Below are 21511 nucleotides of genomic sequence, written 5' to 3'. Positions count from 1 at the left end.
TTCCACTCTGATGTTGCATCTTCTGTATACCCTTAGTTTTAGGACTTCTGTTAGCTAGATTTTAGGTGTTTGAATGATACGGTTATTCTGTGATTGAGCTGTAGTTTTGATGTGGTTGTAAGAGATTCTGAGCACCGTGTTTACCTATGCCGCCATCTTGACCGGAAGAAAGAACCATAAATTAAAATGGAGTCAAAAATGTTAAAATTTACAGGACTTATTTCTAGGGTAGTAATCAGATGGATCTTGCAAAACACAATTAATTTGCATTTTGGTGGACAAGAATTATTTATTGTTAACGGTTTTCTGCAAGTTAGAGTCTGTTTCTAGAGTTGTAAAATGGCCTAGTAAGGTGTTATTGGTTTTCTCCAAGATACAAATCGAGGAGAAACCCCATAGAAAATTCCAGGCAGATTTTATTAACCTTTTACTTGAGCACAGAGGATCAACACAGAGGAAAGGACTGTCCTCTGAAATGGCCTGGGGGCTGGCTCTGCTGGCTGCTTTTATAAACTGGGGACAAACTAGGTATGCCTGAAAAGGCAGGCTTTTTGAGAAAGGTAGGCTTGCAGAAATTTCCATTCCAGGCTTGGATGACTTCCTTTTCCAGCTGTGTTGTGTGGTAAGTACATGGGCACCTGAGCTGTGGGGCAAGATGGCTGACTGCTCAGTACTGCCACCCTACAAAGGTCGATTAGTGGTCACATCTTCATCCACTGTGCATATGGGTCAATAGTTGAAGCAGTTAGTTAGAAGGGAGAGAAAATCAGCTATCTCTGCATTTTTGAGTAGGGAGTGGAAGAGTGGTGACATTTTGGGGTCCAGCATTTCTTTTGGTTATCTGGAGCTGTTGGGGTCCTGGGCAAAGGTCCCTATGCTGTCTCAAGGCAAAAGCATACACCTCTCTAGGATCAGATTATACAGTATTTACAGGCTCCAGTATGCCATTGAATGGACATCCAGTAATCTCTTTTGCTTATTTCTAAGTCTTGTTTTTCCTTAGAGTGTTGAATTCATCGCTAAAGTGGGGATAATGGGTCTTGAGATTATAAGGGGTTGTGAGATATGACTAAAAATAACATTTATCAATCTTCTTGGAAGATGCTTAATAAATGGTAGTTGCTGCTTTGGTTTTTAGCTGTTTGCTTTAGACTAGTAGGACATTGTTTCCAGGAAGTTGCTTGGGAACTGAGCTCCATAATAGTTCCTGACTGTTTGTACCCTGACCTTGTTGTGTTGTTTATGGTCTAACTGACCTCTGCTGGGGCCCTGCACTGCCCCTGGTCTAGTCATAGGTCCTTCCTCCTTAAGATCAGTAGTGATGCCTGTTTCTTGTCCATTGCACTGAGGAAGTGGTGTGCATCTTTCCAAGTCCTTCCTATTGCACATGAAGACTTTTTTTAAATGTCTCTAATTAAACCTTTGTTTGCCCTCTTCCCATATTCTTTTAAACAGGCTTATGCAAAATGTGGATCCCTTGGTATCAACTGGACAGAGGCTGATGTAATTTGCTACTTCAAGGTTACTTCAGACTCTTCCCTCTTCTGTTAATTCTGGGGTCTAGATAGTGGGCTGGGTATTGGATATGTCCCTCAGGTTCCCCTTGATGTCACCAATGTGAAAGTATCTGTGGTTAGTCTCTTGCCTTTCTAGATATTAAGCCTTTACTTAGGCGCTGAGCCAGAAACCTTGACTTATTAATGCCGAGTGCCTTTCCTTGCTGATTGCCTTGCCCAGGGGTTGGTCAGGGATCTTTCAGCTAATTTGCCGGCCATTTTGGGGAGGCCAACCTAAATTGCTATATGTTGTATGTGAGCCAAACCTTCTGTCGACAAGATGTAGGGAGTATTAAATATTAGGCAACAGGCCCAAAATGGAGTAATTTATGCTAAGCCCAACTCACCAAACCGAGACATAATTACAGTTTTGGTTCTCCCAGAAATGGAATCTTGAATTAGTCAGTTGTGAATCGCCTGATTGGTAGTTGGGTAATCTGCCCGATAGACCTGCCATCCCTTAAAGGAAAAGTACATAAAAGTTTCATTTTGGGCAGTTCCTTGGAGCTCCTTTCTGTCTGCTAGATTGGATGCTGCCCAATTCAAATCAATTTTTGCTCAAATAAACTTAACATTTTAATATTTCTTAGTTTTATCTCTCAACAGGAGGAAATGGTGGTGTCAGTGTCAGAGATAAAAGGAGGTAGTCTGCTGATAGATTGCCACTGGGCATTATAATAAAGTACAGCTTTGAGGTTCAGTGGTTATGTTTCTGTAACAGGGGCACAGCACCTCCCTTGCATCCAGGTTGGTGAATTAATGTTTATAATAATTTTATAGCTCTAGGAAGTGGGCTGAAGAGGGGATAAAAGATGGTATTAATATTTTGGTTTTTTCCCTTCTTTTTTTTGGACAGAATAATCAAGTGTTGGGAATCGGAAGTGGTTCTACAATTGTCCATGCTGTGCAGCGAATAGGTATGGTCTTGGGCTGTTTCCTGGATGTTTAGTGTGGTATGGTGGGTGTGGGGAGGTAGGACAGGATGGAAGCGGGGCATAGGTTTGGCAGTGGCTGAGTGTGGCTCCAGCAGTATGGAGCTGGGAGGAAGGGCTACTTGCCTGAGGTCGGCTGAGTGTTCCTGCTCTTTTCTGAGAGAGGGATTCTAGGACTTTTCAGCCACCTTTGGGGGTTGCCCTTTGTTTTACTCAGCTGGAAGGGAGGAGCAGACTTAAAGTGAGGTCTCAACAGAATTTTAATACTCATTTGTGTGAGTGTGTGTATGTTTGTGTTTGGTCTCAAGGGCCCTAAGGCAAGCTCTGAAGTCTGTGGGTTTCTCAGACAATCTCAGGTTAACAAATCAAGGTCAGTGCAGGCTTGACCCTAGAGAGAAAGTGAGGTGCCTGCAGTTAGTGGATGGTTCCCGTAGGTGCTGATTTGATTCTGACTAGGGTGTCTCTGTGCTTCAGAAAGGCTCAGGAGTCATCAGCCTCTGTGGGTTGCTCAACAGGTTTACTGCCTTGATCTTGTGTGTAAGAACAAAGCCCAGAGGAGAGGCTTGCCCAAATGCTGACCTCTTCTAGATCCCAGGAGACAGTGCTCAGGAGACAAAGTCCAGCAACAGTTTGTCTTTAAGGAGTGGTTGTGGTGCTGCGGTTTTGGCTCCTGGAGGCCTTCTCATTGGCCTAACATGGTCTCCACACACTTTTTACCTTAGCACCAAGTGTGTGGAGGATTTTAAGCACAAGAATTAACTGTGGATTTCATAATTCCGACATCCAAACCTTACAAGATGCAACCTGGTGATTAAAAGGACTTAAATTTTAACAAGACAGTGTTTTGTTCGGACTTTAAAAATCAGGTTTTTCCCTGGCTGGTGTAGCTCAGTGGATTGAGTGCTGGTCTGCGAATCAAAGGGTCGCCAGTTCGATTCCCAGTCAGGGCACATGGCCTGGGTTGTGGGCCAGGTCCCCCGTTGAGGGCATGCAGGAGGCAACCACACATTGGTGTTTCTTTCCTTCTCTTTCTCCCTCCCTACTCCTCTCTCTAAAAATAAATAAATATATTTTAAAAATCAAGTTTTCCTGAAAGGTGCAGTTCCCCAAATGGATAAATAAACCCACTCTTAACCCTCTGGGGCCTACAAATGATTATACCTTTTTACTAAGTGTAAAAGTTGTAGTTTTTCCCTGTAAAAGGCAGTATAGGGAAGTTAAAGACTATGAAGCTAAACTGCCTGGGATCATATTTCAGTTCTGCCACTTGTTAGCTGTGTAACTACCCAGTGATTGTACCTTACCTTTCTATGTCTCACTTTGCTCACCTGTAAAATGGAGATAATAATTGTAACTTATCTTTGGGTTGTAACTTATCTTTGGATTGAAAGAGTTCATTTGTACACAGTTCTTTGAACGTTGCCAGAAAATAGCAAGCACTGGCATTGTTCTTTCTGTAGTTAGTAGTTAGTACTCACTTCCTTAGGCTTTCTAGTGACCCTGTCTTGTGATGTGTGATATAAGTTCACCAACTTTGTTTTACCAAAAGTGGGGGGACAGAATGAAAGGCAGCTGTCAGTCAGGGGAAGACTGTTTGTTTTCTGTTGGATTTGAGCAGATGTGTACATGACAAGAAGAATGAAGTGAGGAGAATGAAAATTCACCAACATGGCTTTTGTCTCCACAGCAGAAAGAGTAAAACAAGAGAACCTGAACCTCGTCTGTATTCCCACTTCCTTCCAGGTATGTCTTGTTTTCCCTTCTGTTTCTTAGCAGTAGCTGAGGAATCTACTGGGTCCCTGAGGACATTGTGGTGAAAGGCTTTGAGTGGCACAGCAGGGTTGTTCCAGGTGAGAGGGCTAGGGAGCAGAAGAGCCTCTTTACTGAGGATTGTTCCTCAGAAGTGTGGCTTTGGTTCATTCATTTATTCATTCTGAATATTTCTGTGTATCTTGTGTTAGGCACGATGGAGTCTATAGAGATGACCACATGGTTTCTATCCTTATTGAACATTATTTTTATTTATAGATGGAAAAAACTGGGGCAAAGGGCATAGGGCATTAAGTGATGTGTTAGTAATGCAAGTACAGTATTTGCAGTTCATGTCTAATGCTCTTTTACCATAAAATAGTAGGGGCTCACGGAGGAAAGCAGTGGAGCCAGCTAAATTTAGGGAAAAATCAGGGGAGAGTAGACTTCAGGAAGGGAAGGAAGAGAGGTGCCCAGGTGGAGCTTTCCCTGTCTGCCATCTGGCTGTTGTGTGGAGGGGCATGTGTTGGAATTGCAGGTGGTTGGTGCTACTGTGACTTTGTGGACTTCATTTTGGACAGGTAGGTCTTAGGAAAGAAACTCTTCCAACCCTGCAGGCTCCACACCCACAGCCTGCAGGTACCGCTGGTGAAGGGACAGAGAGGATAAGGTGCCCGAAAGATGTCCTTTAAGCTAGGCGGGTGCCTCAGCCTATCAGAGTAGAGAATGGAGGAGGCATTGCGGATGGACAGGGTAGGAAGTTAGGGTAGCGCATGCTGCCAGAGCTTCCTTGGAATGAAATCTCTTGGAACCCTCAACAGGGTGAGTGGGCACCCAGGAGACTAAAGGCAGTACCATAATCTCTGCCACAGGCTAGAAAATGAGTGTTTTTACATCTCATTTTTGCCTTTGAAATCCTACTGTTCTCAGGAGATGTTTTTAAAATCAGTAATTTATGGATTTTCTTGCCTTTCGAAAAACTAGGTATATAATTTTCCAAAGGACTTGACCATCTTGTTTTTTTTTTCTTATTTAATAAGTTATATGTATATCGTCGTTGGCAGCCGTCCGTCTCGAGAGATGATGGTGTAGCTTCTTAAGAGTCTATCTGCACCGCCGAGAATGGTTGTGCAGTCCGACTCGGGAGTGACACGGTATCTGTCTCCTCCCGTGTTGAATCGACATCTTGCGATGACGCTGGAGTGTCCTCTCCAGTGAAGCTGAAGCTACAGAGCCTCGAGAGACGATGGTGTAGCTTCTTAAGAGTCTATCTGCACCGCCGAGAATGGCTGTGCAGTCCGACTTGGGAGTGACACGGTATCTGTCTCCTCCCGTGTTGAATCGACATCTTGCGATGACGCTGGAGTGTCCTCTCCAGTGAAGCTGAAGCTACAGAGCCTGGGCAGGGTGATATGGAGGGTCTGCTGTTGCCCATGCAGCAGACGCCCCCTCTCTTCGCAGCTGAAGGGTCCAAGGGAAAGACGGAGTCAATACAGCTTGGCTTCAGGTGCGCCGCAGGAGTTGCCGGTGTTGACTACAACGTCAAACCGCCTTAGGGACTCCGGCTCCGGATTTTCTGTCGGGGTTTACTCCCTTAGCCTTTCCCCTGAAGAGGTATGCTGCAAGGCAGCGGAGGTTTTTTGGAATCAGAGTTTTCCTTCTCTGTATATGTGTGTGTATATACATATATATATATATATATATATATATATATATATATATATATATATATATATATTTTTTTTTTTTTTTTTTTAACATAGATGGTCTTGATAAACTCATACATATTCCTGGTGGTTTGGAAGAGGTACATTGAGGCAAGGTGCAGTGTACAGGCTAAAAAGAGGTCAGAGATGGCCTAGTTATTTACTTATCTTCCCTGGCTCAATATGGTGCCCAGTGCAGGTGCAAAGGAGACATAAGAAAGCCCAGCAGAAAATAATAGCCAGGGCTAGCTTGTCAAATGCCTGATCTTTGACTATATAGTATTCCCTCACTTATCGTGGGTATTATGTTCTAGACGACTCCCCCCCCACCGTGATAGGTGAAAATCCGCAAAGTAGGAACCTTACATTTATTTTAGTATTTATTTACGTTTTAAAGCTTTATAAACCCTTCTCACACACTTATAAACTGTTCCCAGTCCCTTATTAACCTTTTCCACACTTTTATAAATACTACTTATGTTCTTAATCATATTCAACACTCTTAAACTTATGTAACTTTAACATGTATACAGTACTGCAAAATCCCGCAATATAGCAAAAAATCCGTGATAAATAATTAAATATAATATTTTTAAAAATCCCGTGATAGAGTGAGGCTGCAATAAGTGAACCGCGATAGAGGGACTACTGTATTCCTCAATCCACACATAGATCTGTTAGTAAAGAATGAAAGCCTTAGTGGTTTAATCTGTTTAAGCATAACTTCTGATCAACTAAACTATGCTGACACAGGGTGACTGTTATGATTCTAGGCTTACAAATAATAACAATTGAAGTAAAATCAAACTGAGCAAAAGTATCAGTGGCCATACATTGCAGGGAAAATGAGACTATAAAGTAAGTTAGTGCAAGCAAGTTGTAACAGAACCCCTGGGCTGCTCAGACTGAAACAGAACCCACGGGCTGTTTAGTTAGGGGCCCGATTGCCCACTGCCAGAATTACAACTCTCAATACCAGAGTTTAGTGAAAAGAAAAAGAATTGTTTATTTGCACATAGTTCTGCCTCCCCCTCCCAGACCTGGTCAGTCTTAGGAAAGTTAGAAACACAGTTTCCCTACTTCCTAGACACAGTTCAGCTTTACCAGCAGCTGCCAATCACTCACATCTGATTGGGGAGATCCTTTCTGTGCTGTGGTACCCTCCAGCTCTCAATGCAGGACCGCCTGGATTCTCAGCCTCCTTGTAAACTGCCTTCTTCCTGCAAACCGCATGGTGAGAGCATCTTCTTAAAGCAGCCCGGAGGCCTCCCTTAAAGCAGTCTGGAGAGACCCACTCCTCCAAGCCACCTGGAGGGAGTGCACCCACAAAAATGTCCGCAGCTGCTTATATATCCCTGACTGACACAGTGGGTGTTGCAAGCAGTTCTGATCATTTACAGAACCCTATGCAGGCTCTGTAGGCTCCTTCCGTACCATCCCACAGTCCAAGACCCCTCCCATCTTCCTGAGCCTTGGAAGTTTCAAAGCGGATCTTTGTGCAACAAAGTTTCCAGCCACTAGCCCCAGGCATGCAAAGGCATCCTGAAAGCTGCTTCCTTTTCCCTATCCCCCAGCAGCAAACTCTGGGGTTTGTTTTTGGACTCCCCTGTTTCTGTTACAAAGTCACTAAATGAATAGCAAGAACTACTCCTAGTGACACACCAGATCTGGAGTTGTTGCAGCATATTATTTTTATTTTTTAAATGACAGTTGCCATTCACTATTATTTTGTATTAATTTTAGGTGTATAGCATAGTGATTAGACAATCGTATACTTTACCAAGCAGTTCCCCCAATATTTCAAATACATAGTTACTTCAATATTATTGACTATTTTCTATGCTGTACTTAGTATCCCTGTGACTATTTTGTATCTACTAATCTACTTCTCAATCCCTTTACTTTATTCACCCAGCCCCCAAATTCCCTTCCCTATGGCAAACATCAGTCTGTTCTCTGTATCTATGGGTCTGTTTCTGTGTTGTTTATTTTGCTCTTTAGATTCCACATTTCAGTGAACTTATATGGTATTTGTCTTTTTTCTGACCCCTCTGGGTTCCATCCATGCTGTTGCAAATGGTAAGATTCATTCTTTTCTGTGGGTGAGTAATACTTTTAATTGAAGCTGTGCAGTCATGTGCTGATAACATTTTGGTCAACAGTGGACCACATATATGACATGATGATGGTCTCATATGATTATAATGGAGCTGAAAAATTCCTGTTGCCTAGTGACATAGCTGTCATAATGTTGTAGTACAATACATTACTCATATGTTTGTGATGATGCTGGTGCAAACAGCCCTGTGCTGGTAGTTGTGTAAAAGTATAGCACGTACAATTACAGTAGTAGGCTATATACCATCTAGGTTGTTTAAGTGCACACTCTGATATTCTACAATGATGAAATCATCCAACAACACATTTCAGAATGTATCCCAGTTACATTACATGACTGTACCTACACAAGGATTGAAGAAGCAAAATATTCAAGTCTTTTTATTAAAAACACCACCACTCTCCTTATCCCCCACCCCTGACAACCACCATTTCTTGCTCTTTACATGGAAATAATTTTAAAATTCCTTTAGCTGACTGGATATTTGCTCCAGTATCTCAAAAAGACATGTTTTTCTTGGTACTTAAAATTTTTTTCAACGTTAGGTAACAATTCTGCACTGAGAGGATGAATAAAATATAACATTTGGTGATTTTTACTTCATCTCACTGTTCACACACTTTTCTCTCCCAGTCTTCCCATAGAATTCACATTAAAAAAAAACTTATTTATTTGTTTGTTTATTTATTTATTTTTAGAGAGGGGGAAAGGAGAAAGCGAGGGAGAGAAACATCACTGTGTGGTTGCCTCTCACTCGCACCCCCAACTGGGGACCTGATGTGCAACTTAGTCATGTGCCCTGACTGGGAATTGAACCAGTGACACTTGGCTCGCAGGCCAACGCTCATTCCACTGAGCCACAGCAGCCAAGGCAGAATTCATATTTTGATGAGGTTTTACTCAATTCTTCTTTTTCACTGTCCAATATCAGTTTTATTTTATTCTTTATTTTTATTTATTTTTTTAATTTTATTTTTTGGTTTTTCAATTACAGTTGTCCCATTTTTCCCTCATTGCTCCCCCCAAGCCAGCCCACCCCTTCTCCTACAATCATATGCCTCCCCGTTGTCCATGTACATGAGTCATTTATACACATTCCTTGACTAAACCCTTCCCCTACTTATACCCCTTCTCTCCCTCCCCCCATTGACTGTTATTCTGCTCCTTGTCCTATTTAGTTCGTTTGTTTATGTTGTTATTTAATTTCCTTTATTAGGTGATATCATATGGTATTTTTCTTTCATTGCCTGGCTTATTTCACTAAGCATAATTCTCTCTAGTTTCATCCATGTTGTCGCAAATGGTTTTACTCAATTTTTACAGAACTGTGACCATCCAAACTACCGCTGACCTGTGTAGTGTGCTGATTACTCTTCCTTACCCGCCCATTATTTTGTTTTCTTGAAAGTTAAGCAGATATTGCCTTTGTTGTTGTTTTGTTTTTGTAATTTGCTTTGTTGTCTATGTACTCCTTACTAATTCAACCCTAAACTCTTATTCAAAAACACAGTGGCCTAAAAGCAAATATTTTAATCCTCATGATTCCCTGGACTGACACGGAAGTTTATCCTCAACCCTTTCCAACACAGTGGATATTCCACTAAATCAATTTCATCTTGGTCAAGTCTCTGAAGGGTTGGGGTTGGTAATACTATAGCAGCTGCTAGTGGCTCTTATCTTGGGGGCTCCCTCTGTAGTTAGGAAATTTCCTTCTCTTGTTTTGGATCCATTATATTTTTTGGTCTTGTTCCTCATGCCTCCTCCACACCCTTTTGTTTTCTTCAGTTTTGGCTAAGCACAACCTTTAGGTAGCTACTCAGGTGCATGGGATACAAATTTATTGCTACTTTAGATATCTGAAAATATATTTATTCTAGCCTCTCTTGTAGTCAGTTATTTCGTCAATAGAGAATTCTATATTAAATCATTTTTTAGAATTTTCAAGGGATTTCTCTGTTGTCTCTACTGTCTTCTGGTTTTCATTTTGCTATTGGGGAGCTTCAAGCTATACTGATTCTTGATCCTCGGTATGAAACCTGTATTTTATTCCTTTACACGTATACCCTTATATTATCTTTTCTTTGTCTCCAGTATTCTGAAATCTCACATATTGTGTCTGTCTTGGTATGTGGTTTTTTCGTTTGTTTGTGTTTTGTTCATTCTGCTGCTCACTTGGCTGGGACATTTTGTTCTGCGAATTCACACTATAGTTTTGAGAATTTTTTTTCCTGTTCCTTTGATTTTGTTTCCTCTCTTTTTATTGGTCTTTCTTTCAAGGACCCCTGTGTCCTTGGTGCTTGTGGCCTGTTTTGTCTTTTTCTTTTCTTTTTTTTAAGTATATTTTATTATGTTGTTACTATGGTCCCAATTTCTTTTCCCTTTGCTCCCCTCTTTCCAGCACCCTCCTTACCTCCAGCAATGTCACACACCACCCCTTAGTTCATGTCCATGGGTTGTGCATATAAGTTCTTTGGTTTCAACCTTTTCTATATTATTCTTAACTTCCCCCTGTCTGTTTTGTACCAACCAATTATGCTTCTTAGTCCCTGCACCATTTCCCCATTTATCCCCTGTCCCCCTCCCGGCTGACAACCCTCCAAATGATACCCATACCTATGAATCTGTTCCTGTTCTGGTTTGCTTAATTTGTTTATGGATTTATTGTTTAGATTCAGTTGTTGATAATTGTGAGTTTGCTGTCATTTTATTTTTCATAGTGTTGATCTTCTTTTTCTTAAATAAGTCTCTTTAACATTTCATATAATAGTGGCTTGGTGATGATGAACGCCTTTAGCTTTACCTTGTCCGGGAAGCAGTTATGCTGCCCTTCCATTCTAAATGATAGCTTTGCTGGATAGAGTGGTCTTGGTTGTAGGTCTTTGTTTTTCAACAGCTTGACTACTTCTTGCCAGTCTCTTCTTGCCTGCAAAGTGTCTTTTGAGAACTCAGTTGAGCATCTTATAGGCACCCCTTTGTGGGTAACTCTCTGCTTTTCTCTTTTTTTTTTTTTTTTTTCAGATTTAATGTGTTTTATTTATTAAATTATTACATGTGCCAATTTCCCTTCCCTCTGCTCCCCTCCACCCGGTGGCCCCCCTCCCTCCAGTTGTCCCCCCCTTTTAGATTATGTCCATTAGTTGTGCATACAGTTCCTCCCAACCTCTCTCCGTCTATTCCATTCCCTCCTACCTTGATCCCCAATTCCTATATCATCTCCCTCCCTTTCCCCATTCCCCCTCCCTGTTGACCTCCCCCCAATATGCTTCCCGTACCCACAGTTCCTCTTCCCCTCTCGTTGCCTATTTAGTTTGCCTTTGTTTCATCTCCCTAGCTTCTGTTTTTTTTTTAAACCAGTCCCTTTAACATCTCATATAACAGTGGTTTGGATCTAATGAACTCTTTCAGTTTTATTTTGTCCTGGAAACACTTTCTCTGTCCTTCTATTCTGAATGACAATTTCGCTGGATAGAGTATTCGTGGTTGTAGGTTTTGGATTTTCATTACTTTGAATATTTCTTGCCAGTCTCTTCTTGCCTGTAGGGTTTCCCTTGAGAAGTCAGCTGATAGTCTAATTGGGACCCCTTTGTACATAATTCTTTTCTTCTCTCTTGCTGCTTTTAAGATTCTCTCTTTATCTTTAATTTTTGACATTTTGATTATAATGTGTCTTGGAGTGGTTCTCCCTGGGTCCAGTCTCTTGGGAACTCTCCTTGCTTCCTGGACCTGCAGGTCTATTCCCTTCCCCAAGTCTGGGAAGTTCTCCTTTATTATATTTTCACTCAGTTTTTCAAGTTCTAGTTCATCTTCCTCATTCTCTGGCAAACCAATGATTCTTATGTTGGGCCTTTTATAGCTGTCCCAGAGGTTTCTGATCCTTTCATTGTTGCTTCCCATTTCCTCTCGCTGCCTTGGTTGACTGCTTGTTCCTTCTCCATATTCCAGTTTGTTGAAATGAACTCTGGATTTTATTTCCTTTCCTTCTGTCTCGTATGCTATTTTGTTCCTTTCGTTATGAAAGTTTTTCGCTTCTTTCATATCTTTTTCCTGCTCTTTTGTGAATTCTGTAAGCCACCTGATAACAATGGCCCAGAACTGAGCCTCTGACAGGTTTCTTATCTGTTCATCTGTCAGGTTCTCTATCTGCTGCCTGGTGAGTTGTGTTACTGGTATTTCTAAAGTTGCCTGCCTCATTTTGACAGATGCTTTTTGTTTTCTTGGGCTGGCTGTCGGGGGCAGTGCCTGTGTACGCGTCACAAATTAGCGACCGGCGTCTGCTTGTCCGCGACCTATTTCGCAGCCCTGTGGTGCTTTCTTTGGGGGCGGGGGTCCAAGATGGATTCACACAGTTATTCAGCTAGGAGACCGGGATCCGTCCTCCCGCCCCCCTGGGCCTCACTGTTCAAGGCGATGCGGCAGCCGCCCTCCCCAGCTCCAGAGTCGCGCACCGCCAGGGGCTTGGCCGCCGGGACTCCTCGCCGGGGTCGCGCACCGCCAGGGGCTGCGCAGCCCGGATTCCGCGCAGCCCGGATTCCTCGCTGCCCGGATTCCTCGCTGCCCGCTGCTCCGGGTGCGACCGCAAACAGCACTGCCCCCTTTAACTCTTACCTGCCCAAATGGCACCGCTGGTTTATAACTTCATATGTTGGACTTCCGTGTAGTTTTATTTTCTGGAATTTCTAGTTATCCTTTGTTTTGAAGTAGTTGTATTCCTCTATAGTTGTAGAGGGAGACCTAGCGTGTCCGTCTAAGCCTCCATCTTGGCCGGAAGTTCTCTCTGCTTTTCTCTTGCTGCTTTTAAGATTCTCTCTTTATCTTTCACCTTTGGCATTTTAATGATGATGTGTCTTGGTGTGGTCCTCTTTGGGTCTTGCTTTTTGGGGATTCTCTATGCTTCTTGGACTTGTATGTCTTATTTACTTCGCCAAATTTGGGAAGTTTTCCTTCATTATTTTTTCACATAAGCTTTCAGTTTCTTGCTCTTCCTCTTCTCCTTCCGGTGTAACAGAACCCCTGGGCTGCTCCGATTGAAACAGAACCCACAGGCTGTTTAGTTAGGGGCCCGATTGCCCGCCACCAGAATTATAACTCTTAATACCAGAGTTTGGTGAAAAGAAAAAGAATTGTTTATTTACACATAGTCCTGCCTCCCCCTCCCAGACCTGGCCAGTCTTAGGAAAGTCAGAAACACCATTTCCCTACTTCCTAGGCACAGTTCAGCTTTACCAGTAGCTGCCAATCACTCAGTTCTGATTGGGGAGGTCCTTTCTGTGCTGTGGTGCCCTCCAGCTCTCAATGCAGAACCGCCTTGATTCTCAGCCTCCTTGTAAACTGCCTTCTTCCTGTAAACCATGTGGATCTCCTCTCCTCAAAAGCGCCTGGCGAGAGCTTCTTTAAGCAGCCTGGAGACCCCTTCTCCAAGCCACATGGAGGGAGCCCACAAGAGCCAGAGTGAGGGCATGAGGGCCAGAGAGAGAGACCCTGAGAGAGAGAGCCTCCTAGCGCCAGAGCCAGCCCAACATGTCCGCAGCTGCTTCTCTCTTCCTCCTTGCCTCCTCTCTCCCCCTCACTGCGTCCTCTGACGCAGTGCGTGTTGCAAACAGTTCTGACCATTCACAGAACCCTAGGTAGGCTCTGCCTGCTTCTTCCGTACCAGCCCACAGTCCAAGACCCCTCCCAGACCTGAGCCTTGGAAGTAAAGCGGATCTTTGCAACAATGTTTTCAGCCGCTAGCTCCAGGCATGCAAGGGCATCCTGAAAACTGCTTCCTTTTCCCTATCTCCCAGCCTCAAACTCTGGTGTTTGTTTTTGGACTCCCCTGTTTCTGTAACACTGGCACCCCTATGATTCAGATGTTGGCACGTTTAAAGTTGTCCCAGGGGTTCCTAAGCCTGTCCTCATTTTTTTCAGTTGTTTCCTCATTTTGTACTTGTTCACTTTTTTTCCCTTATATTCCAAATCATTGATTTGAACCATGATGTCCTTCCTTTCACCATTGGTTTTGTATAGATTTTCCTTCATTTTATATAGCATAGCCTTTGCTGCTTCCTTTCTGCGTTTGCCGTACTTAAGCATATCTGTCAAGTCTGTGAGCATCTTTATCACCAGAGTTTTGAACTCTATGTCTGTTAGGTTGGCTATCTCCTCATTGCTTAGTTCTCCCACTGGAACCTTGATCCGTTCTCTCTTTTGGGCCATACCTCTGTTTCCTCATCTTGACAGGCTCCTGTGTTTGTTTGCCTCTGTGTCTTAGGTAGAGCTGTTGCACCTGTTATGTTGTAAGGGACTGAACCTTAGGTATTCATCAACCTGTTTCACCACGTTGTGGCAGTGTGTGTGAGGGACGCATCTGAGGGAACAATGCTGCTTGCTCAGCACTTGCCCCTGTTCCAGGTACTTCTCCCACTTGTTTTTTTTTTTTTTTTTTTTAATTTTTGGAGGTATAATTTTCATATAAAATTTACCATTTCTAACATATAATTCTAAGTTTTGACAAATACAATCAGGTAACAACCAACACTGTTAAAATATTGTTAGATTGCTTTGGTAGTTAAAAGATATATATTTCTGTTTTTCTTATCCTGATGTTCTTAGCTGTATGCTTGCTATGAAGACAGGTAGGCTGAGAAGTTGATTGGAAACTGACTCTCATGGAGAGGGTGGTCTGAATTGCTCAGTTGCCTCTTGGGTGGTGTGCATGGCTGCCCATGTCCTGGGAGTCACATAGGTAAGAGGGCTTGAAGACATCTGTCATTAATCTGAATATAAGCTTGCCCTTAATTCTCATTTTTAGTGTACTTGTGGTAGATGAATAAGAAGTGTCTGTAGTGTTTTGCAGAATTTCTTTGACTGTGATCGTGGGACCCTGCCCTGGCTGGTTTAGCTCAGTGGATTGAGCGTCGGCCTGCGAGCTAAGTGTCGCTGGTTCGATCTTCCAGTCAGGGTACATCAGAGAAGGAAAACTCTGACTCCAAAAAACCTCCGCTGCCTTGCGGCATACCTCTTCAGGGGAAAGGCTAAGGGAGTAAACCCCGACAGAAAATCCGGAGCCGGAGTCCCTAAGGCGGTTTGACGTTGTAGTCAACACCGGCAACTCCTGCGGCGCACCTGAAGCCAAGCTGTATTGACTCCGTCTTTCCCTTGGACCCTTCAGCTGCGAAGAGAGGGGGGGTCTGCTGCATGGGCAACAGCAGACTCTCCATATCACCCTGCCCAGGCTCTGTAGCTTCAGTAGAAGCTACACCATCGTCTCTCGAGACGGACGGATGCCGACGACGACGATCGTGGGACCCATTTGCCAATGGAATGTGACCAAATTGTATGCCAGAGAGGCTTGAAAAGTGATCTTGCATTGGGCTTAGCCCTTCTTGCTGCAGAAACCATTCTGCTCTCAGATGAACAAGCCCTGGTAGATGAGTGGTTAATTGGCCCCAGGCATGTTTGTGACACAGGTTACACACCTGGCCCAGACCAGAAACTTCCCAGTCAGTCTTGGGAATCATGAGGATTAATAAATATTTGCTTTTGTGTTTTGGGGTAGCTTCTACACAGTAAAGGCTCACTGAAGTAGTACTCCCATCTTCATCATTGCCTGCCAGCGCAGTCCTGAGACCTACCTACTGTTTGACTCTCTCAAGATAATAAATGTACTGTTTTGGGAGTAGCAGAGAAGGATATGGAGGTGCAACAGGTTCTTACATAGCCTTTCCACCAGTCTTCCCTTTGCTCCCATCATTGTCTGCTCCCTGAAGTTCACAATGCCTTTGAGTCCTGAATCTTTTGGGAGATTCTATGTTTATTTGTTTGCTTCTTTGCTTTGTCCAGTACTGACTTAGAATTTCTTTTTCATTTTTGCCTTGTATGAGAGGCAACCGATCAATGTATCTCAATGTTTCTCTCCCTTTTCTTTCTCCCTCCCTTTCCACTTCAAAAAAATAAATAAAATCTTTAAAAAAAAAGTTTGTTGCTGTTTTCTTCTTCTTTTTTGGTTTTTTGTTTTGTTTATTCCTTTAAGAAAAAAATTTTTATTACAGTTTTAGAGAGGTTTTGGGAAAGAGCTTAGCTAAACACAGGTTTTTATATTGCTACCTTTAATTGAAAAATTGATCCTGCATTTTAAATATAGCATCATCCTCTTAATGTGCCTGTTTTATGGTAGTAATTAACAGCAACTGCTGGCCAGTTCCAGGAAGTTAGGAGGAGGAATTGTTCACAGTTCATAGGGCTTTTAAAAATTTACTTGCTCAGTTACTGTTTCGGTTTTGTTTTTTTCTCTTCCAAACCCAAACTTATTTCTTAGTAAGTTTAGTAAGATACAATCTCTTGAAATGATTGGAGGAAAATAAATATATTACAGGCCCTATCTTTTAAACAAGTAAACCTGTAGTAATTTAAAACATTTGTATAGATTTTCCTTTTAAAGTTAGGCTTTGGAATAATTTTTAAAAATTTGAAAGTCAGATCTGGTCTAAGCCAAAAAGAGTTGTTTATTGATTACACTGGCCTTTGTTCTACCTCAATTAGGTGGTAGAAGGGGAAATGTTTTCAGATTTTAGTGTAAAATTTATGAAAAACTAAAGGATTGCTAGCCTGTCATTAGTCACATGAGACATTTGGGGGTCATCAACTGTGGGATTACAGTGAGAAGGCATTGCTTTCTCTTTTCACAAGCACAGGCTAATCTTTATTAGCTTTCTGGCTCCCTGCACTTTCCAGAAGAGGCAGACATTTGCTCTCCACCCTCAGGAGACCCCTTAGATTGTGAGCATGAGTGTCTGATGTTCAGTAGGGGCTGCTCCCAGTCGGACACCTGAGGCACCATCTGTGCTGGCTGAGCCAGAGGTGGGTCGGTACTCCCAGGCAGGGCTGCTGCGTTGCATTCACAACACAACAAGTGCATTAGTGTACTAGGGCTGCTGTGACAGGGCCCCATAAACTGAGTGGCTTAGGAACATTTACTTTCTCACTGTGGGGGAGAACCTGTCCCGTGCCTGTCCCCTAGCTTCTAGTGCTTGGCTGGCCGTCTTTGGTGTTGCTTGGCTTGTAGGTGCATCACCCTGATTTCTGCCTTCGTGTGCATATGGCTTTCTCTTTGTGTGTGTATGTCACTGTGCAAATTTCACTTTATAAGGAAACCAGTGATACGGGATTAGGGTTTACCCTAATGATTTTATTTTAACTTGGTTACCTCTGTAAGAATCCTAGCTCCAAATAAGGTCTAACTCTGAGGTACTGGTGGTTAGAACTTTAACGTGTCTTTTTTTAAGGAAACACAGTTCAACCCCTAACACTCAGGCCACTTGTGAGTATAACTTCTCTGTGTGTGCAGGGCCACTTACATGGCATCCAGTCAAAGGTAAGGAGAGACAGGAGAGTTGGAGAATTTGCTGATGGGAGCAAATTTAAAGGGTCTCAACCCAGTGGAATCTTGAGGTCATTGTACAGGGTCTTCCATGTTATGAATGGGGATATATACTGTTTAGAGGTAGGGCAGATCCTGTGCTCATGTTATTGCTTATTGTTTGGGGAGATGAGTGTTTGTGTGGGGTAGGGGGTTCAACAGGCTCTCCCAGCTGCACAACGTAGACAGTACTTACCTACTGGCCCCCTCATGTGCCAGACTCTGGACAGGTGCTGGTGTGGGAAGCTGGCAGTGGTGGTGGTGTGGAAGCAGAATCAGTTGGATGTAGTGCTTATTGAAGGTGTATGTATTTTTATTAGGGAGAGAAGGCTCCCTGGGGCATGGGAGGTGTTAATCACTGTCTCCAGTGTCCTAGTGTTGTTCCAGGCTCTTAGGCACTCTGTGTTTGTTGGATGAATTACTGCCACATTTATGTGTGTCATTTGTTACAAATATGTAGTAGAGAAGAAGTAGAGATAATGTGCTGTTTAGAGGTAGGAGAGAGCCCACTCTTTGCCTGGGGATTGGGGAAGGCTTTCTGGAAAGAACAACGTTTCAGTTGGATATGAGGGGCTGGAGTTTGGGAGAATTGCGGGGCATTTCAGGTAGAAGAGGAATGCCAAGACCTCAAAGATCTCCTTTTAAAATTGTTACTGTTAATGGAATTATTAATAGCATATTATTATGTAAGATGGCTTCAATTCCATTTATAAGTAGGGTTGTTTTCCTTTTTTTCTTCTATCATTCCCTCTGTTTTCCTTTCCTTCTAATTTCATTCCTGGTCCCTACAGAGGATAGGAAAGCAGGTGGTTGTATTTCTGTTCCTCACTCTGTCCCTAACTTAACCACTGTGTGACTTCCCCCGGCATCCATTCTTTAAAACAAAGGCTTTCACTAAGTGACTCCTTTTGGATTGAACTCACAACAATCATTTATTCAACTATTGGCCCAATATGATGCTAACTTTCGTAGGGCGCCAAGAATATTTGAACTGTGTTCTTTTGTACTCTGATTACAGCCTAGATGGACAACAGGACATCCTCATCAAACAGGAACACTGGCAAATGTGCTTCAAACTTAAGAAATGTTAAATTAAAATAATATATTTACACAGGACTTTTTCCATAGGAATTGTGATAGAACATTTTTCTAACACCCAGTTTTCATGTAATGAATTTGAATACAGTTTAGTACTGTTTCTAAAGTATGTAAAATTAATAGGAAATCATAGTATATCACTTTTTTATTTGTATGATACAACAGCACACTGAACTGTGCAGTTTTTGTCATTTTTCTAACACCATCCGTATTAGCTATTTGTTCCTATGGCACAAAGTACCCCCAAACTTATCAGTTTCAAACAACTAAATTTATTACTTGTAATTTCCAAGAGTCAGGAATCTGGAGTGGTTTAGTTGGGTCTCTCATGAGGTTGTAGTTGAGCTGTTATCATTTCAAGACTCAGCATGGTTGAGGTCTCTTCAAAGCTCAGTCATGTGGATGTTTGCAGACCTCAGTTCTTCACAGGCTGTTGAGTAGAGGGCCTGTGCCCAGGACTGTCTCAGTGTCTTAAAGACATAGCAGTTGGTTTCCCCAGAGTGTGTGGTAAGAGGGACAGAGGGAGAGGAAGGAAAAAGGGAGGGTGTTTGAGTATGTCGTGCCCCACAGCCCCTTACGCTAGTTCATCTCAGCAGTGTCATGCCATCTCCCCTGCTGTGTCATACAGACCAACCCTGGGACTCTGTTGGGCAGGGATTATCCAAGGGCATGAATACCAAGAGGAGGGGATCATTGCGGGTCATCTTGGACGCTGCCTTTCAGATATTCTTAATGTTTTAGAGTCGCAAGTTCTGGAATTGGGGTGATTTCCCTAGTACTACTTTTGAAGAAATCTAGAAACTTGTAAACAATCCAGCAATACCATTTGTTGTTATTGTTTTCTTCATATGTTTCTTTTTAATATGAACAAAATCATGTTTTTTTTAAACTTGCTTTTTTTCTGTCAGTATTTTAGCTTTTTATTATGAAAAATTTAAACTTCAGAAAGGATAAAGAACAATATAATGAATTTCTGTGTACCCATCACCCAGTTTGAACAATTATCAATTCATAGCCAGTTTCGTTTCACCTGTACCCCATTCTCCTCCACCTAGGTTATTTTGAAACTTCCCAGTCATAATATAAATTAATTGTATATATTTTATTATGTCTGTCTGAAAAATAGGCTTTTAAACATCTTAACACTACTAAAAAACTGTAACTAATTTTTAATAGCATCAAATAAAAATCCAGGGTTCAAAATTCCCCTTTTGTCTTATCCTTAAAATATTTTTTTACAGTTCGTTTGAATCAGGATCCAAATAAGGTTCATATATTGCAAATTCCAGGGTCTTTGTATTTTATTCTTAGAGTCTTAGGATTTTGGATGTGAAGATTTATATTGGTCATTTAATCTATCCCCATCTTGTTATAGATGAGAAAATTGGCCAGGGGTTACATGGCTGGTTCATTTAAGATCGGAACCCAGAGCTTGTGATTATTAATCTCAGGTGCTTTTCACTTTAAGAAGAAAATATTTTCAAGACGTGCCTTTGAAGAAAACATTTTCATTCTTTTGTTTATTTGCATGTTGTAAACAATGACATGAACATAAGTCCTCCTCACTTGGAGTTGAGTGATCAAGGTTCATGGTGCATTTGTTTCAGCTATGAGTCCTGTTCAGGGCTGTATGGTGGCAGTCACCACTGCTCTCCCCTTTGGTCAACCTGTGTTAAAGGTTAATTATTTATAAGGCATGTCTATAAAGTTAGTGGTGCTGACTTTTTCCACAAATATCCTAAATTCCAGTTGGGTGCTCTCAATTTGCCAAGCTCCTTACTTAGCCATTCCAGAAGTCCTGCCTTTATATACTCTTCTCAGTATGTTTCCTTTTCCTTGTTTTTTTTTCTTCTGCTTATTTTTACTTGATAGTAGTATAGCCTAGGAATCACTCCGTATCAATTCATAGTGATCTTCAGCCTTTCTCCCCACACTGTTGGATTGTTTTTAAAAAACTTTTGTAATATTTTACAGATTTGGTTCTTATTTTAGGAAGTATTTTAAAACACTATAACCAGAAGCTTTTTTAAGAAGCCATAGCACTGTCTTAAATAGCAGGTCATTGAGGAGGAGCACTTAGATTAGCACTGGACTGAGTCTTCACTATGTGCTATTTGCCTTCTTCTGGGTCCCAAGATGAATTAACTTAGTTTTGCCTTTCGTGAATCTAGATCTCCTGTCTCTTAGTGGTCCAGGCTGGGATATGGGAGGGAGTCTTGGTGTCAGGACTCAGTGTTTGACACTTAAATCCAGCAGAATTCTGAAAATCCTTGGCATGTGCTCAGGGTAAATCATTATGGGTACTTTTTCCTGTCATGCATAGGCCCGTCAACTCATCCTGCAGTATGGCTTAACTCTCAGTGACCTGGACCGACACCCTGAGGTAAGAGACGCTACTCTGTCTTCTGTCTCCTTTTTTATGGCTGTCACTTGTTCATGGGCTCTGGGTATCTTGTTGCATCTAGGAGAAGGGTCAGTTAATCGTAATAGCTTTTCCCCTGAGGCCTTGAGTATTAATCTTGACTGAGGTCACATGAGGAGAGGTGGTTGATTTCTAGTACATTCCCTTTGGTTTAACCATGAGTACTCAATCTTAGTGTAGTGAAGGGGGATAGGACAGGCCTCCCAGCTTCATGCAGGGCTTCATGCAGGTCCTTGAGCAGACTTATGATAGTGAGCCGGCCCGCGGAGCTTACCACCACATAGAGAAAAGAAGTAATCATGTGAGGCACCATAGTGTTTTGGAAACAGGTTATAATTAAATTTTATGGTAAAGATGATTGAATACATGGGTAATACAGGGAAACTGAAGTTGATAGGGTGAATAGCATGGTCATAGTTAGCATTTACTGCACCCTTACTGTTTACTAGATATTTTGCTTAGTGCTCTACTATGCGGTAAATTATTTAACCTCCAGTAATCTTAAGGGTGAGTACTATTATATACCCCCCAT

At 42.2% G+C, this 21511-nt stretch overlaps 1 protein-coding gene across 4 annotated transcripts in view; it reads left to right on the top strand.

Moving 5' to 3' along the window:
* Positions 1–21511, top strand: part of RPIA (ribose 5-phosphate isomerase A) — a 63910-nt gene that overhangs the window by 10118 nt on the left and 32281 nt on the right. For 3 of the 4 annotated variants that reach the window (XM_090269922.1, XM_090269921.1, XM_090269923.1), the window contains exons 2-4: positions 2413–2473; positions 4176–4231; positions 20881–20940. In XM_090269922.1, the coding sequence (XP_090126048.1) occupies positions 2413–2473; positions 4176–4231; positions 20881–20940 (177 nt within the window). Of the gene's footprint in view, positions 1–1389; positions 1522–2162; positions 2200–2277; positions 2304–2412; positions 2474–4175; positions 4232–20880; positions 20941–21511 lie in introns of those variants that run through there. The other variant, XM_090269924.1, reaches the window with a different exon arrangement.

The sequence above is a fragment of the Furipterus horrens genome, unplaced genomic scaffold, assembly GCF_987537825.1.
Source record: "Furipterus horrens unplaced genomic scaffold, mFurHor1.1.pri manual_scaffold_3, whole genome shotgun sequence".
Lineage (NCBI taxonomy): Eukaryota > Metazoa > Chordata > Mammalia > Chiroptera > Furipteridae > Furipterus > Furipterus horrens.
Note: the sequence above shows the minus strand (reverse complement) of the source record. Positions and strands in the feature narration are given on the sequence as shown.